Source organism: Lupinus angustifolius, chromosome LG12 (assembly GCF_001865875.1).
Source record: "Lupinus angustifolius cultivar Tanjil chromosome LG12, LupAngTanjil_v1.0, whole genome shotgun sequence".
NCBI lineage: Eukaryota > Viridiplantae > Streptophyta > Magnoliopsida > Fabales > Fabaceae > Lupinus > Lupinus angustifolius.
The window spans coordinates 15981506-16009046 of record NC_032020.1 but is presented as its reverse complement, the minus strand read 5'-3'; the positions used below and the strand labels follow the sequence as shown (position 1 = coordinate 16009046).

The 27541-nt window shown below is 32.0% G+C and overlaps 3 protein-coding genes and 1 long non-coding RNA gene across 4 annotated transcripts; all 4 read right to left on the bottom strand.

Moving 5' to 3' along the window:
- On the bottom strand, window positions 3086-4985 carry LOC109361628 (probable WRKY transcription factor 23). The gene is made up of 3 exons (XM_019607138.1): window positions 4409-4985; window positions 3961-4104; window positions 3086-3857 (listed from the first exon to the last, which is right to left on the bottom strand). Exons 1-3 carry the CDS (start codon window positions 4921-4923, stop codon window positions 3425-3427), a joined length of 1092 nt encoding a protein of 363 aa, XP_019462683.1. The 5' UTR covers window positions 4924-4985; the 3' UTR covers window positions 3086-3424.
- LOC109362064 lies at window positions 14977-16495 on the bottom strand. The gene is made up of 2 exons (XR_002109344.1): window positions 15770-16495; window positions 14977-15692 (listed from the first exon to the last, which is right to left on the bottom strand). It is a non-coding gene; the product is annotated as an uncharacterized LOC109362064 (long non-coding RNA).
- Window positions 23433-24566, bottom strand: LOC109363085 (transcription factor bHLH147). The gene has a single exon (XM_019609262.1). It carries the CDS (start codon window positions 24207-24209, stop codon window positions 23595-23597), a length of 615 nt encoding a protein of 204 aa, XP_019464807.1. The 5' UTR covers window positions 24210-24566; the 3' UTR covers window positions 23433-23594.
- Window positions 25867-27301, bottom strand: LOC109362006. The gene is made up of 3 exons (XM_019607580.1): window positions 27161-27301; window positions 26957-27064; window positions 25867-26455 (listed from the first exon to the last, which is right to left on the bottom strand). The coding sequence occupies exons 1-3, from the start codon at window positions 27251-27253 to the stop codon at window positions 26018-26020; spliced, it is 639 nt and encodes a 212-aa protein (XP_019463125.1). The 5' UTR covers window positions 27254-27301; the 3' UTR covers window positions 25867-26017.

Below are 27541 nucleotides of genomic sequence, written 5' to 3'. Positions count from 1 at the left end.
TATCAGTCTGGACAAGATTTTCCATATACAAGTACTCACATAAGAGTTGATGTGGATAATGATCTCTTTGTTGGTATGCAATTTGAATCAAAGGAAACAACAATAAATGCTGTAAAACAATTTCATATTATGAATTCTGTTGATTACCGTGTGGATAAGTTTAGGCCAAATAGATATGTTGCAAAATGTAAATATTATAGTGTTGGATGTGAATGGAGACTTCAGACATTAAAAAGTGTGAAACGTGATATTTGGGATATTAGAAAAATTAGTGAAAGACACACTTGTGTATCCACTAATATTTCTCAAGATCACACGAAATTGAACTCATCTTTCATCATAAACTGCATTGTTCAACTAGTATAAGAAGATTCTCATATACCAATTAAAGCATTAGTCAAAGAAGTAGTCACTCGTTTTGGTTATACAATGACATATAGGAAGGTTTGGACTGCTAAACAAATAACAATGTCCCAAATTTATGGTGATTGAGAGGGATCGTACAAGGGGTTACATCGTTGGTTGAATGTTGTCCAATATTATGCACCGGGTACAATTGTAAGATATTCAGCATCTAACCATGAAGAACATAATACTTTAATTCTTGATAAGGTATTTTGGGCTTTCAAGCCGTGCATTAAAGGATTTGGTTTTTGCAAACCAATCCTTCAAGTGGATGGCACATTTTTTAGTGGAAAATATACTGGAACATTGCTAATAGCTAGTTCGGAAGATGGTAATAGACGTATATTTCCAATAGCATTGGTCATTGTGGAATGAGAGATCAAAGAAGCATGGGAACAGTTTTTCTATAATTTTCGGACATATGTTACCCCACAACCGAATATTTGTATAATATCACATAGGGGTACAGGTTTGTTGGGTGCACTTTGTATATTGCATTCGTCACGTTGCTAGCAATTTCAACAAGGAGTTCCGAGATAATGATATGAAAGAAAAAGTCATTGAAATGGGTATGTATTGAAATTTATGTGATTTATGTTAAATTGTTTGATTATGTGATTTATGTTAATAATAATAAACTTGTTGTAGGGTATGAATTGATGCGGCCTCGATTCGAGCGAATACTTGCTCTATTGCGTCAAAAGAACTCGAGGGCAGCAACTTGGTTAGATAAGATCCCAAAAGAAAAATGGAAGCAATCAAATGATGATGGAAGATGGTACGACCATATGACAATGAACTTGGCAGAATGTGTTAGAGCAACATATCATAGACTGAATTCATGGTTTGTACACCATAGAAATGAAGCAACTAACACGATAATGGCAGGTCATGTCTATTGCGAAGAATTGACTAAGGTGATTAATGAAAATAACCGAAAAGCTACATGTCAAATAGTACGAAGTTTTTCACGGGAATCAGGAGTCTCGGAGGTTGAAGTTGCTGGTACCAGTAGTAGTCGACACTCAAGAGTATACACAGTGAGACTAATCGAAAATTGGTGTGACCATGGGGAATTTCAATAACTTAAATTACCATGTTCTCATGTTATTGCTACTTATGCATCATTGAACTTAGATTATGAGTAGTTTATCTCACCAATTTATAGGTTAGAGAACTTGTAGAAGGTTTATGGATATGAGTTTCAACCCATTGGAAATGAAGAATATTGGCCTCCTTATTTAGGTTCAACCTTCATTCCTAATCCCCTTATGCGTAGGAACCGTACCGGATGACCAAAAACTACACGCATACACAATGAAATGGATGATTCTCAATCCCAACAAAATTAAAAAAATGTGGGTGGTGTAGGAGTGAAAAACACAATAAGAAGAAATGTTCATTTAGAAGTACCAAAGTCGGTCAAAGTTCAAGGCAAGACTAACTTATGTAATGTTACAATTTGTGTAATATATTGAAATTCTTATTTGTGTAACATTAACTTGTGTAATACATTCATTAAATAATTACACTCATTAAAAACTAAATAATTACACTCATTAAAACCTAAATAATTACATTCATTAAAACCTAATTAATTACACTGATCAAAATCTAAATAATTATACTCATTAAACATATTATTTTTATACACTAAAAATCATAAAACAAACTCCTAAAACAATAAATAACATATTCATGTAAAGGGAAATTAAAAAATCATCATATCTCATCCAATCTCGTGTATGGGGTACACGACTATGGAAGTCGTGCATGCCAAACACGACTTCTCCTCATGAGAGAGATTCTGTATGAAAATCGTGGTTGTGGTCCACAACATTGGTGGAAAATCGTATTTCTCATCCACGACTTTGCTGAAATTGTGAATGTCATCCACGAGATCTACAAAAATACTCCATTCCCATAATTAATTCAAAGGTACCCAAAACATGGGATAGTGTAATCAAACTACACTACCCACGTAAATTTTCCACCTCTCTATGCACAGGCATGAGAACCATCTATTAACTTTGGCAATGCATTTCACTATGTATTAGATGGTGTGACTCAGCGCAACACTAATAAAATTGTTGCCTTGTAATCAAGAGAACACGAATTTAAATCTTAAAAACGATTTTTTTTGTTAACGACCTAAGACTGCATGTATTTATCTTTCTCAGACCCAATTAGGTGAGAGTCTCACCGATGATTTTCACTTCACCAACAATATCTGACATCACCCATATCTTATCATGCTGTGCATATTTCCTTACAAGGAATTATACATCATCATTGAATGGCTGAACCCCCCATCTTTGTATGTAGCTTATAGGGGAAGATGATGAGAAAAGCCATCATCATGCAAAAAAGCTAGTATATGGTTGTACAGCTCCCTTTTTTTCGTACCTCATCACCCATTGTGTCAAGTCATGGGACAATCATAACACTCCATTGATACAAAGTTTTCAGCTTTCTTCTTAAACCTTCTCTCATCCACTTACATAATGTCCTTCCCTTTCCCCTGCCATAAGTATCTGAGTTTCACAAAGATGCACCTAGCTAGAAGATTTCACCACATGCAAGTAATTCCACAAATCAAGGGGTGGAACGGAAAACCCTAACCCTAAGAATATTGGGTTTTGCCCCATGATGAAATGGATAATAATACCATTGTCATGCGAAAAAGGAGAATCATGCAGATGATGACATGAGAAAAAGATGCTTAAAATTTTAGGTAAAAGAACTGGCTCATCGTCTAATATACAAAATCTCAAATTAAAAGTAATAACCCAAAGAAGAAAATAAGTGGTTACAGTAGAAAAAAACAGAATGTAAATTAAGCCCATTCATATAAGCTAGTTCAATTTAAAAGAGAGCCTCCAAAATGTTACATAACATAAGTTAGGGAACGTTACATAGCAGGTAATTGAGCAAATACAGATAATTAAAATTAATTAACAAAATCAGTGTTATATTAATTACAGACCCAATATGAATAAATTATGACCTAGCTAGGTAGCTACTCATCTTCGTTCTTCTCATTCCTCATCTGGGTTGGCACAATATCCTGAAGAAGCCCATTGTCCCTGAACACCGTCATCCTCGAAGGTACAAAACTTTGATGATGATCCTGTTGATCTTGAGAGAAGGGATTAAACGATGAGGAATTGACAAAGTCACTAGTAGTGTTCAAAGGTGGGGTTGTTGAGTCACGTGTAAAAGCTTGATGAAACTGTTGCTGTTGTTGTTGATGGTGTGGAAGCATAAAGTGGTGAGAACCAAGAGAACCACCATTACCATATTGCATGAAGCTCAGTGAAGCACGTGACGTGGCGGGACAAGGGTGAGTGTGTTGCCCTTCGTAGGTGGTGACTACGGTGGTAGGGTCCTCAGAAGATCGCTCCACCCGCTTCTTCACGCCGCAACCCGCGGTGGTGCAACGGTAATAGCTCCTGTTATGGCCATTTGAAAATGCAAAAATATATATATTACTAAGGAAGGGAGAATAAAAATTGAGATTGTGAGAAATGGAGTGTTATGGAAAGGTGAAAGTACCTGGGATAAGGGCTGTTTTTCACAGCTTTTTGGCCATACTTGCGCCATCTATAGCCATCATCTAGTTGATCCACTTCACTTTTTGTCATGAAAGCAAATCTTGGTTCTCTTTGCTTCTTTTGCTTCTTCTTTTTTGGTTTCAGCCTAATTGTAACATTCACAATCACATAGATTAGATTTTGCATAAAAACAATTAATAAATAAAGTTTTTTCTTTCGTTTTTTTAATCAAATAATAATATGAGAAACAATGGTTCAAAAAAGCATGACACTAACGAGGATAATACTAATGATAATAATGAATCTAGAAACATACAGTAGGAAGAAACACAAAACTGCTTCATTAATTTAACTTAAATGTTATCTCTCACCAATCACCACACCCTCACTGTTTTTGTTTAAAACTATATTTGAAGAAGAAAAGGAAGAGTGTTATTTTGATGACTCACTGTTTCTTAGTTTTGCGGTGTTGATCTTGTTCATGTCCTTTGCCTCCATCACCATCTTCATCCTCTGCTTTACCACTATGATATTCATTGATATTATTGGCATCAACAACAGTGGCTTCATTCGACGACGAAGAAATTGAAGTAGAGTTGGGTGACGCCGGAGTGTTCAACACCTCGGAGCCGTCGACCTGCGACGGAAGAGGGTAATGGTCGATTTGAGTGGTGGTTGTAGTGGTGGTGGTGGTGATGCAATCAAATAAGAAAGGGTTGTAATCGTGGACAGCAAGCAAATCCATGAATCCACCATCAAACGATGAAGAAGAAGCTTTTGAAGGTGCTGGTGGCATCATATCAAAGATGGTGGTGGTGGTGGTGGATGAGAAAGGGAAAATGAAACTGTTATTGTTCATGGTCATGTTTGGAATCTCTTCAGAAAATGGTGCTGCAACAGAATTTGCCATGGGGTTCAGTTCTTCCTTGTTTTTCTTTTCCTCCATTGCTTTTATTTCATTCATACCTCATATATATCAACCAAAATCCACTCCAAAAAGTGGTCCTCTTTTAATTTTATTTTTTAGTTATAGTATCCACCAAGGAAAAAAATATAAGGTGAGAGAGAAAGAGAGAGTTTGTGATTTATATGCTTTTATATAAAAAATGTTACTTATATTTTAATAAAAATATATGTTGTATGCATAATGGATAAGATCTAATCCAATTTATATAAGATGGGTTTTAATTTTAATCATAATGTTAGGATATAATAATACTTAGTTTATATGAAATTTTTATTGTTGCTTATAAGGAGAGGAAGGGCATTGATTTTCAAGTGTTGGGTAAAGGAAATTTGTGATAAGTGGAATTTTAATAAGTGTTCCCAGTATTAAAAACACTGTTTAAATAAAAAAGTAAATTTTAATTTGAAAAATGATTTTCTCATACTTCATAAAATGTTAAAACTTAATTTTCCCAGTTATTTTTTCTCTTGTATTTATCAAGGAGCTCCTTGGCACACAGAGATATACAAATATTATTACTATTTATTAAATTAAATTAAGAATTAAAAAATGGGATGGATGTGTGAAAGGATTGAAATTTGGATAACAGGTTGGCTAAGAGAGGTTTCCCACCACCTTATACGACCGACATCTGTCGGTTTCGCATATTCCTTGCAATACAGGACAGAAGTTGGGACCCACACCTGTTTCACGCGCATTTGACTGGCAACCGGTTTGAGTGTGAACGGGGGTGTCTAACGTGGGTTGTAACTAAGTAGTCAAAAACTAAAGGTTAAAGTTCAAAACTCAAAAGGTATGATCTGGTGCATGTGATGGTCATGGTCCTGCCCCCCTCTTGTGTTGTTTTCTGTTTCCTTTTGCGGCAAAATTCTTTTTTCAGATTCCAAATTCACACTTCAATTGATTTTTTTGTATAACTACCCTTTTCTCATTTAACTTTTATGTGTGTTTTTTTGTGTAATCTACTCATATTGATTTGCTAATGGGGATTTGATAGTAAAAAGATATAGTTCGGATGGTAGTATTGGAGGATGTTTATTTCTTAACCCATATGATATAAGACTTTCGATCTTTGAAATTAATATATGTGAGGTAAAAGATTGTTCAAGCAATGTCTACCAGATTTTTTCACTTATTGGCTTGAGTGGAAGATTTAAAACATAACATCTAAAAAATCAATTATCAAGGTCAAAGTTAATTAAAGATTATAGTTTGTGTCTATTAGTATTAGTAACCATTGGAAAGTGGAAAGTGGAAACTGCAAACTCTTCCTAACTATCACAACCAAAATTTAATGGAAAATAACTTAAAGAAAAATTTGTTTTCATTCGAACTTGCTACGTCACATTTTGGTGGTCTCGTGGAAACTTTTAGCATCCATCAATTCCTTTTTGCATACAATTGGACTTGGATCTGTCTTTTGTAAGCTACCTCGTGGACCATTACTTTTCCTTACATGTAATTTTAGGACCAATTTAGGTGTTTCTGTACCTTTTTCACTTGGAACCACAATTTTTTGGCATATATCGTGGAAAAATATTTTTTTGAAACTCCAAGTGGTTCAAACAATGAAGCTCTCTCTCCAAAATTCGTGTCAAATCTAGCTAGTAAATCATTTTTTTAACTATATATTGGGGTAGATAAATCACTCAACTCATCAAGGTATCCATTTCCACAACTTTATATTATCTCTCATACCGATGTAAACCAAGGAAACAACCTATGATTTATGGAGGATAATCTTACAATTAGGAGAGCTACTTGGAGTTCATATTCTTGGAAGGAAATTATAAAAGTTTTTAGTTTATTTATTTATTTGCTTAAGTTTAATAAATGAGAATTTATTCCCATGAGTAGTCTTAGGATTTAATTCTGTCTTAGGAGTTATTTCATTTAAATGATCAAGTGTTTATTTCAATTATTCATGTAATTTGGGTTGAGAAATTAATTGAAGAAGATAATGTGGAAATAAAGATCTGAAATCCAACATGCTTGATTTATGGGAATTAATCTCATATTCTTGCTTAGAGATAATGTGAAGATTAAGTTGATTTAATCATCACAATTCAGTCAGTCACAAGTCAAATTGAATTTGGCAACCTTTGACATTGGAGATCAAACAAAAACGTGGAGACCAAGTCAAGCAAACACTTTCAACTCAACAACCTAATTTGATTCACATAATTAGTTAGGATCTTATCTACATGATTAATTAGGAATTTTATTTTGTTTATTAGAAGATAATTAGGATTTTATCATAGTCTTGTCTTTATTTAGATTGCCTATTTATATTTTATTTGATCATTAATAAAAGTTAAGTTTGTTTTTGAGAAAAATTGGATTGAATTTTTAAAGTTGAGTCAAAGCTCCTTAATTCAAACTTATCAAGATCATTATTCCATTATTCTTGTGGCATTCTAAGACTCATCACCCTCTCGGTATGGCGTCTAAATTCTTATCAAGCATCATTTCTTGTGGTGAATATCATTGACTTATCAAGCTTGTAGCGTCTCCATCTTCATATCTTTTCCATTTCCCCCCACAAATCTATTCTAAAATTAGCCTAAAAATCTCTATCAATACCAAAATCATATTCTGATTTATAAAGCTCTTAATTTCAAGCTAAAACGATTCTAATTTTAAGGCAACCCCTAGATGTCGTCATCACATACTCACCTCCTTTTCCTTGTCAATACTAAGTTTAAATCAATTATCAAAAGTCAAAATAAATATAATAAATGTTAGAGTTGAGTCACCGTTTTAAGAAATACATAAATCACTCCTCATTTTTTCTTCTTCCACAAATCAGTTCTAGTTTTGTATATGCATTAGACTGATTATTCATATACGATGTATAAATGTAATATTTTAAACAAAAACATGCAATGGATGTAATTAATTTAAATAAAATATGGTATATAATGTAGAAAATCCAAATAGTATAAGAATCATTGTCTCTTTATTATTTTTGGTTAATTACAAAATACATCAATAATTATAAGGAAATGTTCTTTAAATAATTTGTATACTATTATGTAAGAAACAAAAAATAATGAATATGTATTGACTCTTATATTATTTAGACTTATCTCTACAATATACCAGATTTTATTTAACTTAATTACATTACACATTATTTGTTTAAAAAATTTCACTTATATCTCATACAAAAAATAGTAGTTAATGTAATATATGTATAACATTAAGGATAATTTGTGTAGGACAAAAAAAAAAGAGGGATGATTTAATTTGTACAATTTTGCTTAAACTTATGAGGGGTGAGTACAATTTATTCTGGATGTTAAATCAACTTTATACGAGCAAAGATAAAAATGTTGAAACAGGGGCGTTTGTTAGAAGATGACCGTTATGAAGTTTTTAAGGTTCATTATTCTGAAGAAGTATATTTGATTATTATAAAATAAGTTAATTTTATATGGATGAAAATCTGCATGTATCCCTATATTTTTCGGTGTTGCTATTCTTGTCCAATAGAAAGTTTTCATTTGATTAAATTATATCACACATCATTTTAAAATCCACTTTTCACTTTCATTTTCTTGATTTCTCTATCTCATCTTTGATTTAAGCTTCATCCAACCTAACCACAAAGAAGAACTAGTGTTCAAATCGCCAATTTGAACAATCTTTCTGAAAAACTCGCACCCGTAGTATAGCACACGCTCCACATGTCAGTCCTTGTGTAAATCGTTAAAACTTTGACCTGAATTCAATATTCTTTCTCACAGTTTCCCATGTACAATTACAAAGAAAATCATACGTAGTATTAAATTATACTTTTTATTACAAAAAAAATAAATGTTTAAGGTTATGTAAACAATTTGTGTAATAAAATAAATGTTTAAGGTTATGTAAACAATTTAGAAGGTCAATAAATAATTTAAAAGTTAGATATAGTTTAATGGACATTGGAAGCTCAAATGAAAAATGGGAAAAATTGTAGCGAAAAAAGAAAAATAATAAATAAATTTATATTTAGAAAGCAAATTGTGAATTTGTATTGAATTGGTAAACATCTAAAACTAATTCAGAGAATATTAAAAAAAACACGCAAGTTAAGTAATAACTACTAGTCATTTCTAATATATCATGTTTCAAGATTATTTAATGTTACTTTGGTGATAATATATATTTGTTTCTGATGTCATAGGTGGTGGAGAAAAGTGGCGGCGCCAGAGGTCTGGGTGGCGCGTGGTTTGGCTGTCTCTCTCTAGATTTCGTGTTCTGACATTAATTGTGTGTGTGCGGTATTCACAATCAGTCTCTCAAATCTCCACCACATGGGAGCGACCGACGCAAAATTTAAAGATCTGATTGAATGTTGTTGTTTCAATATACCGCCCAATATGTCGCTATATGGAACGGAACGCTGCAAGCGACGACTTATATTCCATGCCAAAAGTCAACCCTTCTCAGCCTTTTCTGGTTCGTTTAACCATGCACATACAAAAACACATATCACTTGTCTCAAATAATATTTTATTACATGTCACAGATTAATTATATATTTTCACTTAAACAAAATAAATTAAAAATAAAAACTAATAATTTTATATTATTTATTAAAATTTGATTGGTCATGAATATGGCAGGAGATATAAAAATGCAGTATGTTTGTATATTAGTAGGTCGTCCATCTATAATAAAAAGCATGTAACTTAACGTATTAAAGTATTAAAACATTGAAATCTATTGATACTTAATGTTAATGACAGTAGATAACGACAATGGTGTTCTATAAAAAAAATCAACTTTTTGACTTATGAGGATAAAAAAGTAGAAAGGCTCCAGTACGTTCGTTTAATATATGCTTTGTTGCTTTTAACCAGTTGACCAGCTAATAAATTATATTTAGTCTATGGTAGTTTACGTAGTTGATCTTCTACTACTGATAATATTATTACTCGAGTTCTAATCTTAAAGTCTTCTGGAAGACAATTTACATAAGACATTGTAAATATTTCTTGGGTTGGTCTATCTATATAATAAAAGTATGTACTTATTCGCATCAAACAACAACATGGGACTTGTTTTTTGGAAAAACAACACAAAGAAACTGCTTCTAGAATTTCTTAGAATCAACCAATATAATGCGCACTTATAAAACAAATCTTTCTGTCAATCTTAATCCATACGGCCTCCAAATACAATTGCAACTTCCAACTGCCATCTTCCATTTGAAACGGCTCATTCATTCTAACCATTTAATTTTACAATATACTTCTCTCTTAAAGAAGTTATTAGGGACTTTTATTTTTTTCCTATTTATAAGATTTTTTTCAAAGTTTTGTACAGAATAAATGAAACTTGCACCAAAATGTCATGATTTAGTTTGATTGATGAATAACAATTTTGATAAACTACATACAGTTTTTGTTAAATAAGTAATGTTTTTACTTTCGATATTGAAATTGTCTACAAGGATTAGAGGAAGTAAAATTTATTAGAAATGATGAATCATCCTAATAGATGTGTCTAAAAATCCTCTTATTTACTAAAGAGAGGGTGTTTTTAATGTTTTTTTAATTTCAAGGCAATGGATTATTTATTTTTCAATTTACTTCTTTGAGTATCAAGAGGATATCTTAGAAAGATTTAATAATAATGCAAATTTAAAAATTCCTTTTTTATTACTATAATAACATAGTGGAATATATGAACGATGATGAAATATATTACAATTTTTTAGAGAATTCTAAAGTGTGTGATTAAATATAACATGTAGTTTGTATCTAAGGAGTTCTAAATAAAGTATATGTATATTACTTATATTGTGTAGAAGTTTCATAAGATTCATTTAAATGGTGATAGTTCTGTAATGTGTGATATAAGGAAGGGTGTTAAAACAAAAACACTTGTATATATTACACCCTTTTCCACTCATATATAGAATCAATTAAATTTCGTAAAATAATATTAAAATATTAATTTATGTTTTTTATAATTTTTTTTTGAAGTAAAGTTTTTTCGTTGACTTACATCAAATATAACATAAATAGTAACATGTAATCCTCATTCTTCTTCCACCTACAAAGTTACTCATTGTTCTAACAAATATATATGTTTGTCTATAATCTATCTCTTCCATATCCAACTATTATTTCTATCCTCCACTGAAGCTAAGAGTTCAAGTTCATGCTACTTGCCTAAAGTTATTGATAGGAGTTCAATTATTGAAACACTGTTAACTATGGAATTCATTGAACAACAAATATTCCCATTTGAATATTTAGGCGCAGCAAATGTGAAAGTGATTATATCTAATTACGATTCGAATAATTCTTAAATAATATATAGCCATGTTCTAGATGTCTGTCTCCATCTACGATTTCAATATGATAATAGATTCATCTTTACCGTCACCCACTATATACTTAACGCCAATGGTACTAGTAATCAAGTTTTAAATTCCTAAAACTACCTACTCCAGATTCCCTTCCCTTCAAAATATTTCCAGTAGAGACTAGGTTTCTTTTTTATATCTAAAATTTTGTTATTTTATATGCTAGCTAGATCATCCATGGTTTAATCATTCTTTTTAAAAACATATATATATATATATATATATATATTTGGTGTTGAATTTTTGACCAAATAGATAATTTGATTTTGCAAAGATGAATGTGCCATCCTTGTTTAAATATATTCTTTTTTTGGTACATTGTTTAAAGATATTTGGAATCAAATTCGTATTCCAAAAAAATCATCAAAATAGTTTCTCAAATATTAAATATATTTGTCACAAAATTAGTTATTTTTAATACATTAATTTATAAAATAACTTATAATAAATTTAATTTTTAAGAGATTAATGTAATAACACATTTGTTTGATGAAAGTAAATCTGTAACATCTTAACTAACTATTAGCTCTATTTTTAAATGACAATAAAAATATTAAATATAAAGTCCTAGAGGATACCAAATATAAGGAATAGCATGTTGACAGAAAGTTTGTGGAGTTTCTAGGAGTATGAACCGGCAAGCGATGATTATAGCCTTTCTCAATCTTAAGTCAATTATATACTAATACGTTAATAAAATAAAAAAAATTAAAAGTAAAAAAGTAAAACATTTTGATTGACTTGTAACATTAAATAATACATCAGGTGAAACATGTGATCTCCATCCCAATTGGAATACCCCGTCCTCTCTTTTCTCCAAACCTTAAATAATTATATTACTCAACTTAGCATTATATTGTTATTTAATATGATTGATATAGAATTATAGATAATATGTCCTTTTTTTTAAAGTAAAAACTCAAATTTCAATATTGTATCCTTCATTTTGACTAGAAGTTTCATCATATTGTGAATATTTACCAACAATATGTTAAACTAGTTATATTTTTACTAAATCCTAAAATGATTAAAATATCAATGTTTAATTTTAGGAATAATAATGATATATAATTGGTAGAAACTATTGTGATATTTCAATCTCAATTGGTTTTAGTAAAGAATATATGAGATTTAGATAAACAACAACTATATTATTTTGGTATATGCTCAATATAAGCTAACTTTATGAAGGACGTTCGTTTAAATAATACATGTTTGATTCTCTTTAAGCAAAATTTTGGGTTTAATTCTTGTGGATGAAAAAATATCTGCTAAGAAAGTTGGTCTTATATACATGTGGATGTTCCCAATTTGGACAAGATTAACTCCGGTGCAAGAATAAACAAAAAAAAAGGGAACTTTCAAACTTGCAGCTATAATAAATATATTTACCGTATGTGTTTATCTGATTTCGGATTGTGTTTGCATGAGGAATGAGATGTTGGCACTTGGCACACATGGCACATGGGAGGTCGAGTTTCAAAAATGTTATATTATTAGTATAGACTAATAGAAATGATTTGCTAATATTTTATTTACAAAACTTATTCATGTAGAAAGCGGTAGGTTACGTTAATCTCATTGTTGCCAAGTGAAAGGGTTTTCTTAATTAGTTTAAGAAGATAAAAATAATAAAAGATATTGAAAACTAAATATATTACATTTTATAATGTACACATATTATACTTGGCATCTTATTATCTGCCCTTTAAAATGGAGGTTAAAAAAATAAAATAAAAAGGGGTAAAAACGCGTAGAGCAGATAGGTACAAAAAATGTGGGGCACCATCTTCGTAACTCATGGGTTCGGTTTCATGCAAAAAGAAGTAATTCCAACTAAGCTTTTTTCTTCAACTTGTAAATAGAAATATATTTTTTCTTCAAATGGTTAAATAAATAATTGGGAACGCTGGATGAGATGTTTTCACTAGAACTAAACTTCAAGGGCAAAAAAAAAAGTACGAGAAAATAACATGAAAACGTCCTTAAAAACCGGAATTCTTTTTGAAGAATGTCAAATTACATGTTAATTAATTACAATATTACATACTTGGGCCATTAAATGGACCAAGGTCCCTGTCTAATAAGGTCAACCACACCTATTCCTTGGAAGGTTCTTTGATAGAGATTTAACTCTGACTTTGACCATTATATTTTAAGGTACAAGAACCCTCCCAACTAGAAGCTTTAATAAATTCTTGGTTTATAAGGTAATATATCTTTGGCCCACGAAGACTTTTTCTACTCTGTTACTTTAAATAATTAAAAAATAAAAATCCAAACTACCTGACAAAAAGTGTTGCCTTCAAGGTCAAGCTATGAAAGCAAGACACTAAGAATCCAGGAATGACTTCACAGCTTAAATAGAATAATAGGTGAGAAACTTAAGACCACCACTAAGGTTTTTTTATTTGGTATACGGCACTGTAAGGGTTTTTTAGTTTTTTTGTTCTTGTATAAAAAAGTCCATGAAGACAATTTTTTTAGTTGAGGTTACCTTCTCAACAAAGCATCTAGAGATCCTACCAAAAAATAGCGTCTAGATTCTAGAGCTTCAAACACATTTTCAAAGTAGTTAGACACTTAGACAGAACACAAATTGTAAATAAACACTGCTCCGAATGAGTGTATACTGATATCCCGGGAAAAGGTATTCAGCAAAAACAAAAGGTCATTAACTAAAATGTTCTGCAGAAACTCATTAAAAAATTAATGAAATAAGAGAAGTGAAATTCAAAAGAATATATAACCAGGAGGCAAAAAGTGCATTGTAAACAAAATATTTTATGTAATGTGGGAAAAAAACTATTAGAGACTATGACTCTACTCGTTTCGTGGATAGGATAATATACAGTAAAATTGAGTCTCAGTAAATATGATAGTTCAATCCCCCCTATATCTTAACACCATTATCGTCACGACACTAACACATCAAAGCTAAGATTATATGATGTGCACTAAACATTGAACATTATAATAGTTTATATCTTATCATATCTTATCATATAAACCACCAAACATGCCCTAAAGTCTTGAACTGAGATTAGAGGGGCAAACGGTCTCCATGGTAATAGTCAGGTTTTGCATAAATGCGGAGAAAGTTTCCTTTCCTATTGTGTTAGTTACCGAATGGCGAAAAGTAATGGGAAAAAGAAAACAAAAATGTCCATTTGTTAGTTTGATTATGCTTTTGACTTGTGACACTCACCGTCGTTTATAGGGCCCCCATGTGAAAACTGAAGAGTCTATACCCAGAAATTTAATTTGCCTACTAACCATATAATATTCAATAACATGTCCATATGGTATAACACATGGAATCCTGTTTTGGAACATTCACAAAAGGACCACTTTACCTAATTTATATATCATACTATTCATCCTAAACTTATTTATTTTCAATTGATTAGTTGCTTTCCTGAAATTGCTTTATTATTCTTCAGTTGACTATATCAAAAGCATAAATCTCATTTGACCCTTTAGATGAAAGATAAGATGGTTCAACATCATTGGATAGCCATTGACAATGACGCCTTGTCCCTTTTCTTGCATAGTTTTCTCACAATTTCATTCACAAAATGAAGTTTCTAGTGGCCCCTTATGATCAACCATTAGGCCCATATTTTGAATTCGAATGACAGCTTTCTCAGTCAATTAACCTTAATCCCACATAACAAACAAATACATAACTTGCAAAACAGAATATACCCATATAATCACCTCAAACAGAACATGCAAATTGACCTACATATGGTATTTTCACAAATGTTACAAGCACTAGTAAATTAATCATGATGTATCCAAATTGGTTTCTTTCCTTGGTGGAAGATACTGTAGTGAAACTGAATAAGGAATAAGAAGCAACAGCATTCTATCCACACAAGAAAGTGAACTGAGATTAGAATCATACTCTCAACTGAGAGAGGCATAAGGCCAAAGTTTTGATCTAGGCGTGATTTTCATTGCCACTCTTGAGCAATCGTATCACCAACTTGTCGGATTTTTCGTTGATGAACATCCCAATTATACACCTGAACTATAGTAACTCGCTGCCATGGTTTGTATGTCATAATTTGTAACAAAAATATATAAAAAAAATCACATAACAAGATGTATGAAAAATCAAAATGAAACATTAGGACACTGCCATCTGAAGCTCTCTTCTCCATTTTATACTACACCTCTCCTACTAGAATCTACTAAAAAACACAATGCAAGCCCGGTGCCTTCAACATTTATGTGCTTTTGATGTGTAGGTGTGGTGAATGCAGAAAGAGAAATAGAGCACCTGACCTGTGTTATTGTAACCTGGTCCCTAAAGAACTGAAGATCAGCAACAAGAACTTCTAAAATCTAAACTGGCTTTAGCATTATCAGGGTTCTTTTGTAGAAGATCAGTAGCCTGCACCAGAAATTCATATTTTCTTATATAGGAAACCAATTAAAAAAGATGAAAGAGCAATAATACATAAAACTAACTGGGAAGGACTTCTCCCGATGAATATTCCAACATAACATTAGCTCCCAGCAATAAACACAGACGAATCTGTTTCCTCAATCTGCGCGCGTGAATATATTCTTTCAGATACCTCAAAATACAGTAAGTGCCTGCAATTAAGTAAAATGAAACATAAAGCTTGTTAATAAAACAGATTTAAAAATGAATCTGTTTCCTCAATCTGTACGACTTTTCATAATATCATTAATAATGTACCACAACCATTATAGACGCAGTAATTTTAGTAAAGTGAGATTTCCAGTTGAAAATAAAGCCGGTATCATTACCAGTAAAATTATAAAGATAGAATCATTTGGATTATATCAACAGGGATCAGGAATCTTCCAGGGAAATACTAAAGAGGAAAGCCAGTCATGAAAGATCTATAGCAAATTCTCAACGGCAAAATGTGATAGATTTGTGCAAGAATATAGCAAATGTGTGCATATATAGGAAAGTGAAACAATGCACTAAGCACAAACATGAATACTCATGTACAAGTCCTTGTCTGTCACTCTGTCTCTGTGTGTTGATTGTCTCTAAAAAGATTAGTCACAAAAGTAGACTCCGAGTCATCAGTTGGAGAAAATGAATCAACTATATGAAGCTGGAAAAATGCAAACACCAACAAGAATAATTTTTGAGTATGATACAAACTTCTCATATTAATATTATAAAAAAGATGGGCAACCTAGTGCAACCTAATAGGCTCCAGGGAGACTAGATTTAAGCAACCTTACCCTAGCAAGTGAAGAGAGCGTTTCCAGAATTACACAGCAACCTTACCTCCGAGTTACAAAGCAACAACCTCACCACTCTATTGAGACTCACCCTCTATAAGAATTACACCCAGAGTCACAGACAAAAATCAAAGGCAAACATATGCTGATGTCATAAGCCTATAAAACAGAAACAAGCAGTATAAGTCGGACTAACCTAAAATGTAATCATTATCAGTCATTCATCTGAAGGACCAAGCATAGGAAATTGACATGATAAGGAGCAAAAGAATGTTTAGAATATCGTATATAATTTCCAATTATTTATAAAATTCAAATCAACTATCATGTAACTCAAACATAATAAACAGGGATGATAAGTTAGCTTATAAGTACTTGTAAGTTAGCTTGCATATTTTCTTGCACACACTGCATGGGCAACTTTATCGAGACAATGCTTTGCTTTCTATCATATACTACCTGTTATGCAAAAATAAGCTCCAAACAAACCTCACCAGTACCCTTCTTAGCTTGAGATGAAGGACTAAGTGGGTGAGATATATCTGAACGTCCTCTACAAACTGAGCACCTCGTGTCCCTCTCCTCTGTTTCACTCCCTGTTGTTGAAGATGAAGAATAAGCCATTATTGTCGTTGAGTTGTCCTACTTCCACAACTTTCTCCACCTCAACTAAACTCAACTATGTTCATTGTTTGTCGTTTTGTTTTGTCCTTTGTGCCTAAGTCCATTTATAATACTGTTCCATAATGGGCTTAGGATCTACACTTTCCATATACAAATCGTGTTTTTGAAACCCATTCAAAGTGGTATGTTTTTTGGACCCATGAATTTAATTTAGGAATCCAATATCGCAAACACTAACTAAGCTATTCTCTCATCTTGCTTCATCAAACCTCAAATCTCACCACGCAAGCCTTATTTAATTTTGTACTAAATTCTCATATTCACAAGAAAGTGACATATATTACTTATAAATCAATCGTTGATAAATAAAATATCAGTTTATAACATGTGCATTTTCTTTTGAGTAAGAAGATTTGTAAGATAATTTAGTAGCAAAATATATCATTTTCCTTATTTTAGTGCCCATAACTCCAAACATTTTTTATTTTTGTTACAAGTTTCATCGGTTACTTTTCATTTCCAACTAGTTAGTTGAAATTATTCACGACACTGGTTAATTGAAATTAAAAATATTAAAAAATTATAGGACATTTGATTGGGATAAAACTATGCATTCCGACACTCATAGTTGTAATCCTTGATGGTTGGTGCGTGATGGGGCAAATATAATAAATAAATATAATTAGCGATGTTGGCCCATGAAATAGAAATTATTCTCTTGCAAAATGGATGAATAAGTGGAAAAGGCTTGGTCGTGTTACCTAATCCAATGGCACATGACATGTGTCAAGACAACCTTAGGTGCTGAGGAGTATAAGTCTCACATTTTCTTCTTGAATTTAATATGTATACACTAATAAATGTAAGTATTTTTTACACTGTCAATAAATTATCTACCATTAATTTATTACTTATCATTGACTCTTAAACAAAAAATAATGCAAATCATCAATAATGGATGATGAACTGACAGTGTAAAAAACTTTACACTGTCAATGCACAGATTTTAATCTCTTTTATTATCCTCATATCATGACTTTCCAATTTAATAAGAGTATTCAAATGAAAGCAGACACTGCCTCAACTTAGGATTATTATTATTGTTCCATCATTTGTAGTTTGGTGCCTTAATAATATTGTTTAAAATAGTGATAGTCACGTCTTATAATTAAAGCATTGACGTGTCAATGCCTTTGATAAGAGAAAATTATAAACCTTGCATCCGGAAGTTAGATCTGATTTCCAGTTGTATAATATATAAATAAATTATAAATTCTATATGGTCATCCATATTATAATTTATAAAGTTGTTTGATTCAACAATAAGGCTTGGGATCAAAGGCGCATTAGGTTCATGGTTTGCTTATAACGGAATTATGGGTAAGTGAGGAGTACCGTAACCTAATAATTTGACCCTTTATCTGTCCATGACAGCTTATGGCACCACCACATGTTAGCTACTTGTAATTACAACAAATGGTTTCTTTTAAGATGAGGTTCATAATAGGTTTATAATGGATTAAGACCTGCTAGATTCTTATGATAACTAGAAGGTTAAAGATTAAATTCTTGAGAACAATACTTATTGAGAAGAATCATATATTTTAAAAAGGATTAATTCCTTATTCAAATGGTTAAAAAATACTTTTGATAGTACCTATAAAAATAATAGGTTTACCAGAAAATGAGGACTGAAAAGATAAAAGGAATCACCTATGTTGTATGTCATGTAGCACTGCCTATTGAGTAAAATGGATTTTTGTGACTGCATTCAAGTCTGGCCATTGTTTTTATTTTATTTTGTGATAAAGTTAAACTGAAAATTAAAATAAAGAATTATAAACCTTTGGATGTTTAAATGTGCCAGTTTGTGATTACAGCAAATTCGGCTGCCAATTGAATTGGCTCTAGGGACACAATAAATGGTTCTTATAATATATTTTTCTAAATATTATTAAAATTAAAGGATACCAATGTGGCATTAGAAGAAGAAGAAAATTTCATTATCTGTTTTATTTCTTGAAAAACGTATTCAAGCATTGCCATTGGATTATAATATAGTATATTTTTTTCTCAAACACAAGCAAAATTATGCAATATTCTACAAGTACTATACTGGGAAATGCTTGAAATGATAAATAAGAGCAGTAGGAGGCATAAGCTGCTTTAAAGAAGAAAATGAATAATTTTTCATGTTCATCCTTATTTTTTACAACAAGGATAAGAATAGAAGCTTATCATTTAGGAATCTTTAGGAAATAAGTGTAGGAATTTGTGGAGTTAAAACATTTCATTAAGAAGATAGGAATCATTGGTTGAACAAGGTATAGGCCTAAAACTTACCTTGTCATTACGTTAGGCAATATAATAGACATGATATAGGGCATTACAAGCTAAGGCGGCTTTGAATTGAACCTAACATGTAGAATTTATTCATTTACAAAGATAAGAATAGAAAAAGGGTCAATCATCTAGTGCACCAAGCTCAAAAAATACCAATAATATTGCTATTAAGATCTTCATATAAGTTGGAAGCCTTATCCTACCCTGATAAAGAAATGCATAGCTTACTAGCTAGGTGATGTGTATTCCACTAATCACAAAAAAAAGTACACTAAAGGAGCATATATATTGCACATCATGTGAGAGTTTAGGACCATTTTTATTTTATTTCTCTATCTTTCCCATTTTATTTCCTCTTTTTGGGATGTTGTGAATGTGATGCTGAAATATCTGAACTTTTCTTAAAAAATAAATATATATAGTAGTTGAACGTTCTTTTTTTTATTAATTTTCCACTCTTTCTTTTTATCTTTAGAGAGTAAATTCCAAATATGGGTTAGGTGATGAAAGTTTTGTCAATTCAACTTCCTTCGCAAGTCTAGTTTCTAGTTAATTTAATAAACAATAATGGCAAGGCAGAACCAACTAGATTTCGTAGTTTATGACTAACTAGTTTTCCTTTTTAGCCTATTAAAATTTTAATTCATAAAAAAGCCTATTACAATTTTTTATTTATAGCATCATTTGACATGTTCCTTCCTAATACAACATTGTTGTTGTAAACTGTAGCACATTGGCATTTCGTGATGATTGTTAGACATTAATTCTTAATTAGATACATCCATCACTTAATAGGTTATTGTAACTTCACATGTAAAGACTTTAGAAATACTTTTACCATTCTTTTCTTCAACACCTTACCACAATTCTTCGGAATATATAAATAAAGTGACTTATCTTAGAATAATTATTAACATAAGAAATAAATAATATTATATTTTCCTATAATTCATACAAATCCTTCTACCACAACTAAATATAATATGATAATATATCATTTTCTTAATATTAAAATAAGTGTGCCAAATATATAGAAATATCTTGGTCCCGCTATGTTTAAGCATGGGTGTCGCTTGCCCTCTAATCATAATAAGGTAGCCAATGAAAAAAGCAGTAGTATTTAAAACTAAAAGGGGTAATATTTACCTCATTAAATAACTATGTCATTATATTTTTTGGGAAAAGTATAAAAAATGTGTCTTAGATTGTGTTTTACTTCGTATACTAAATTAGAAAAAATAAGAAACAAATACTACTGCCCATATTAATTCCCTTTAATACAATCTTAAGACAAAAATAGATTTCACTGAAAATTCATCATATTTTTTTGGACCCTCCACTTAACCCTTATCGAGATTCGTCCTGCACAAGTAATCAGACACGCTTAATTATTGAAGGTCAAGTTGAATGCTAGGGTTAGTTACCAATTAATAAACTCTATTTCAAATAGACCAATCATCTTGATCAGTGGATCATATTTTTATGAATTTGCTTAGTGTCAATTTTATTAATATGGGTTAATACTTCCATGTGCTGAGAAAAAGAAAATAGACCCATCATATTTGGATACCTCATATTATAAATATTATGGAGAATATTTTTACTAGAATTAATTAAGAATATCTGTGGCAATTACATTTTTCTAGAGGATAATTTTATTAATTTCTTATTCAAATGTTTCTTCGCTTTTACGAATCTGAATTCTGCTATTGTAATATTTGTGTTGAGAGTTGATGACACGAGTTTCATTAGAAAACGCCAGATTGATTAGTGACCATAGCCATTTGCTATGAAAAGGATCATGCATTATTTTGGTGCTGGATGTGACATATGCAACAAAGACCTGATATACTTCCATTTTTTTAGAGTTTAAAATATGTTATTGACGGTGTAAAGTTTTTTATGCTGTCAACATATCATCCATATTTGATTTGTATTATTTATGTTTGAAAGTCAATAGTAATTAATAAATTAATGGTGGATAATTCATTAACAATGTAAAAAACATTTACATTATCCTTGTATACCTATTAAAAAAGTGAAGTAGGTTAAAAACTTGTCAGATGTCTTAAACTCCAAGGATTTAATTAGAATGCATTCACCATACACTTTCAATGGTTCATGCATTGTTACACCATTCGAACTAAAAAATGTAACCATGAAGTAAATGAAAAAAGTCACAAATTTTCAATCTTTGCGTGTCATTAATTTCTTTGCTTGTATATGATCCTCTCTTTTCAAGCCACTTTTATTTTCGGTTGTGAGAAATAGAGATATAATAAAAAAAGATAAATTATGAAGCCCTCGTTTTTTTTGTTTTTTTAATTTAATAAAATAGAATTTATAAAAGTTTGATTAATATGGTTTGCGAATTAGATGTTGCATGACAATGAATGAAAAGTAAATAACATAACCTTTAGATTTTCTTCCTTCACTTCCAAGATTTATAAACGAATCCTAAAAATATAAATAACATTATTGTACAGAAAGTGATAAACTCATTCAGTCGTGTGCCTGAAGTGGCCTGAACAAGTGGAAGTAAGAGGTGGTTCTAGTTTGGGTTAATTTGAAGAAAGCGAGGACAAGTATCAAGTCCTTCAGATCATATCGACATATCCCCATCGAGAAGGGCATGTGACCTATTAGGCTAAGGGAAATAATCATTTTAAGTACTCCCATAAAAAATATTTATATACATTTGTAAGAAAGTAATATTTTACTGATTAACAATTCACTTAAAAATGACATATGTGATTCTTATGCGTAAATAAATCATTACTCAAAATTAAATTATATTCTACGTATTCTGTATCTGCTTTATTTCATGATTTGAGAAATGAAAAAGATGAGAGGGTGATGTCAAATGTAAGTGGAGTTGTATAAGGTGGGGACAAGTCACATGGTGTCGGGCCATCGTGCTTTGTCCAATAGGCATAGCCCTTCATTCATCCAGAGGAATTATTGTGGTCCAACAACAATGTTTCTAAACAAATCTGCACTACTTAATTTTATAAATTTAATTCAATAATCCATAATCAAACTAATTTCTCCTCCACCCCAATCAATTTTCATTACTTACACACCCACACCTCTTATGATTATTATTATTCGGTGCCTAGCTGGCTGAGACAAAAGACAAATAAATTCTCATACATCAGCTCCTTGCCTACCCAGATAGAATTCATCAGAACTATAAAAGGTTAAAATGTAGTTAACTGTTATTCAATGATTCCATGAAATAACTAAGCATATGCAGCTAAATATTCTACTCTCTTTTATCAGCTAAAGATGGACCAGGATCCTCTCCAACACCTCTATAGCATTATCACAACCATACATTAAATCTAATGGTGAAAAACCATTATATTAAAATTTTAAAACCCAAATAAACTGAGTAAGACTTACATAAGCAACACCCTGGCCCTTTATACTTAGGCTTCAATACAGTAATAATGCCAACACATTCTTCTTCAAATTCGGGCGATGCATTTGCATCGTACCATTTGTTTCAGATCAACAAAACATGAAAAACATAACCTTGAAAAATTTACGGGCGTGAAAAGACATCTTACAAGGTTTTAACCTACTTCACTTTTTTACCAATTTATTACAGTTCATTACTATAAATCCCTTCCCTTATTAACAACATACAATTACTAGGATTTGGAAGCTTGTCATCTATGTATTTGGGTGAAATGAATTTTGCAAAGTTTATTTTTTATTAAAGGCCAGTTTGCAGTTTATTTAAAAGTGTAATTAACACATCTCAGATGCAAGATTGACATGAACCAAAAGGGGAAAATATATATATATATATATATGATAAATAAATGACACACAAACTTCTAATAATAAGTATGTTAAGTTACAGCAAGTTAACCATGTTCAATGAATGATGAAGTTAAAATGTGACACTCTCAACCATTGAAGCTAACTATAAAATTGAGTTACTTGAAAGAGGGGAAAAAGGAAACAAGAGATATATCATATATGTACTTGACAGAAAGAAATCTTTACTTGCAAGAAGAAACAGAAGGAGCAGGAGAATAAAAACAAGGCAAATAATAACAATATTTTATTATATATAAAAATTGAGACCTCAGCTAGGTGGTGCGGAGTTTGATGCGGATGCAGCGTCACCGGAAGAAGAAAGAAGATTAAAGAGAGCGGTCATTGCTCGAACCTGCATCTCAAGCGCAGGTATATAATCGATAGTTTCTTCTAGAATCACCGGTAAAGGCTCTTTCCGGCAACCGGGAACTAATCCTCCTAGGAACCTCACTTTCCTTTGCATAGACGGCAATCCTTTCCCCTTAAGCTTTAAAACGCTCACACGTGGCTTCTTACACCGGCTAATTCCGGTTGCTGCCGCGATCATCCTCTGTTTCTTGTTCCTTTGCTTTCTGAACTTGAGTTTGAGCCTATTCGTTAGGATGGCCCGGCTCCACCGGGTCCTACCCTTCGCCGTGGCGGCGAGGACTCTATCGGCGGCTTCACGCACTGCTTTGCCGCCACGTGGAGGGGATGATGTGGTTAAGGCTTTGTGGAGCTTGGAGGAGTAGATTTGTTGTTGTTCTTGGGATTTCCATTTGGTGGGGCTATTTGAATGTTGTTGTTGGTGTCTTAGCTGGGATTTATTCTTCTTCCTTCTCTTTGAGTCACGTGACCGATCCGTGTTCGTTACTGGGTTTGATATCACGGATGGTGAGGCCATTTCAATTGAAGAAGGTCAAAAGGAATTTGAAGTTTGTATGTTTTTTATGGTTTCTATTTCTGGATCTCAAAGATGATTGAAGATTTCAGATTCAAATGGATAGGATTCAAGAATTTGAGATTCTGATTTGAGAGAGGAGTTAAAATAATAGGGGGAATTTGTTGAGTCGGTCAGATGGAATAAACAACTGCACCTTTTATATGGATATATAATTTAAGAAGGGAGCTTCAGAAGTAAGGTAATCAAACAGAAAAGAGAGGGAGTGGTGGTGATAACTGGGAATGATGGTGGGGTAGAGTTGAAGGGTGACATAAATGGTCGAGACAACTTTATAAAGGGTTCACAATAGAGTGGAAATGAGTGCGCACGCCTTATTTTAATTCATTATTGGGCCTTTGAGGAAATCAGTGAAGCCCTCTTTCTGGCCTTGGTTCAATTTATGACACTTATTTAAATCTAAGCCCAGCCAGGCTGTAAAGCTATTTTCATACATAAAAATTAAAGGAAGAGGGCCATATTCGTCTCCCACTCGTCCCACAGTTTGTCCATATGTATAACCAGTATGAGTTTAAGGCTAAAAATTTAATCTCATTTTAAATAGAAAGAATATGAAAGTTAATGTTAATTTTCCTTTAGTTTTTTTTACAGCATTTCCCTCTCCATTAATAGTGAGAAATTTCACTCAACGTGATTACATCCACCTTACCTTTTTTATTATATTTCTTGAACGAATTAATGACCCGGGTAGTGGCATCGGGTCTCTAATGTTTTTTTGTTTTTTTTTGTGTTTGGGTGATGATATAACTTGCTTGATTTGGATTTTTAAATAATTGGAAATTCTAAATATTCTTTACTTCCTTATCGGGTCAATATCCTATGTCATTTGGAGCTAATACAGACCAATACGTGAGGTTAGATATTACCTCCCCTCTGACTTATACTGCTGTTTATTTCAGTTATATAGTTTTATGTCATCTGTTTATATTTGAATTTGATTTTGGCCTTCGGCATATCTTTATATCAACAGTTTGCACCATATGAAAGAATTATAGTTGCTTCTTAAATGCCACTAGCTATATTTTCCCCCATACTTCACAACAAATCCAGCCAAAAAATAAGCTATGCTGGAACGATGCCAGAATTTGAAAATATGTGCAGCTGAATTGTTAGTGCTTGGACACCAAAAACAAAAAAATTGCCACACCTGCAATTCAATACATACAGCTCAAACATTAGTTTTTTGCCTTGTCTTTTTCTTTTCACTTAAGTCTTCACTACCAATGAGGGCACATACAGCCTAACACAAAATAATCAAAAGTTCAAAATCGGTCTAGTTATCACCATTTGGTGGAGTCTGATCTTGCTACCACCAGAATCTGTGACATTTCGCTTTCATGTTGCACATGATCAGTGATGGCAATTGGCAGTGAGTGAAGTGAAGCAACTAAGTAATTTAAGAGGTCACACATAACTATAGTAACTACACAAATCATACATGTACATTTAACACTACATTGTCAGGATCACTTATGGTACTAGAACACATGTAATAAAAAGCATGACACCCAAATATTTGTAGTTTCGTACATTCATATGAATTTCAATAAACTATAGCCACATAGAAGCACCACATCGAATATTTGTAGTTTCGTACATTCATGGTCATTCAACATAGCAAAAGTGAATGAAGGATACTACATTCACTATATTCCAGGAACTTCAGTTAGAGATATACTCAGAAAGCCATATAATGAAAGATCTAACCTCTTTTCCCACAGTGTAAATGAATATCGGCCTCAGTGAATGGTTCAAGTTGGAACTTGTCCAATGGGAGGGCAATGAATGTCTGAAGTGATGAAAAACAATGCTAACACTACAATAATCCAAATGCACAGACATAGAAACATCATTCGGTTTTTTGCATGAAGCAATTGATCAACGCGATTTGAGTCCTCTGGCTGAATACTCCCACAGATCTCTTCCATGACATGCGTAGTTATTTCATCCATAAGCTTCCTATATCGAGGATCAGCTATGATCCAATCGTGGACCTTAGGTTGAACTTTTGTTGGACAATTTTCAGCAACCTCCCCTTCCACATTCGAGAACGAAGCACTCTCCAACGCAAAGGCGCCATAACAATCAGTGAGAGCAGAGCTAGTTGTTGATTCATCAGTGATCTTTTTGGACGAAATTGTGTCAGACGGAAGCAAGTTCTCTGTGGAAACTTCTTCCAATGACAATGCCTAAGGCACAAAAACTTAATTTGAATTAGTTGAGTTTTTCATTACAAATGTTGTTTCTATTATATTTTATCTGAACGTAATCAGCATTATACAATGGTGCTTATTGGTGTAGTAATATAAAGAGTTTTTATATTATCATTGTATTATCATTTAACATTTATGTCTAATCATTCATGTGTATACTAAAGTGCATAAATATTACACAAAATAGATTCGCATCATTTGTAGCATATTAACTATAAAATAAGAAAAAATAATAATCTAAGCTATGCTGATATTCAGATGTAACGCGTCTAAGGATTTTGTGATGGAAATAATGAAATATTATCGGCACATTGAAAACTATTGTAGCTTGTAAAAATCAACGTGATTCTCAAAACTATAATGAATGTTTTGCAGTTTTATCTCAAAGGAACTGAGATGGAACCGAATAAAATCAAGGCAAATGCACCAAGTCAAAATTGAGTTAAAATCGGAATAAACGATTAAATTCGTGCTTACAGTAACATCTTCATTGTGATAAGCGTCAGAAATATTAGAGATCGGAGAGAAATTGGAAGAATCTTCAGAAATGGATGAAAATGCTGCACTCAAGCGCTTCTTCGTACTCTGGTAAAAAATGAAAGGCGTAAATGAGTTTAAGAAATTAAATAAGAAGAGAGGAAAAAGAAAAATGAAGAAAAGGATGAGGAATTTTTTCTGTACCAGATCAGAGTTTGGGATATGCTTCAATCTACGGTTGCGTTGCTTCTCTGCGGAGCTAGCATGCATCTTCTGTGGCGTTTGGATTTCTTTCATTCGGTTTGGCGGGAGAGATTCAATTTAAATTGCGGCAATGGAAATGGGAGACCCGTAAATATATACTTGCGGCATATTTGAAATCTTCTGTTTTAATATGTCAAAATTAAAATCATTTTTAGCGTATTTGACTAGGAGTAAGTTTAATGGTATAAGTCTCCACTACATTTTCAAGGTTGGTGGTTCAATTACTGAGAACAATATTTGTTAAGAATGGCTCATACCAATCATAAAAAAGTTTAATTTCTTACCAAAAATTATGAAAGAATAACTTTGATAATACCAAAA

Excerpts from the sequence above, each read along its gene's own strand:
- LOC109363085 (XM_019609262.1), bottom strand. The coding sequence starts at position 24,209 with ATGGCCTCACCATCCGTGATATCAAACCCAGTAACGAACACGGATCGG.
- LOC109361628 (XM_019607138.1), bottom strand. The coding sequence starts at position 4,923 with ATGAATGAAATAAAAGCAATGGAGGAAAAGAAAAACAAGGAAGAACTG. Across the intron at positions 4,105-4,408 it reads CACCGCAAAACTAAGAAACA|GCTGAAACCAAAAAAGAAGA; the intron begins GTGAGTCATCAA and ends TGTTACAATTAG. Across the intron at positions 3,858-3,960 it reads AAAAACAGCCCTTATCCCAG|GAGCTATTACCGTTGCACCA; the intron begins GTACTTTCACCT and ends TGGCCATAACAG.
- LOC109362006 (XM_019607580.1), bottom strand. The coding sequence starts at position 27,253 with ATGAAAGAAATCCAAACGCCACAGAAGATGCATGCTAGCTCCGCAGAG. Across the intron at positions 27,065-27,160 it reads ATATCCCAAACTCTGATCTG|AGTACGAAGAAGCGCTTGAG; the intron begins GTACAGAAAAAA and ends ATTTTTTACCAG. Across the intron at positions 26,456-26,956 it reads ATCACAATGAAGATGTTACT|GCATTGTCATTGGAAGAAGT; the intron begins GTAAGCACGAAT and ends TTTGTGCCTTAG.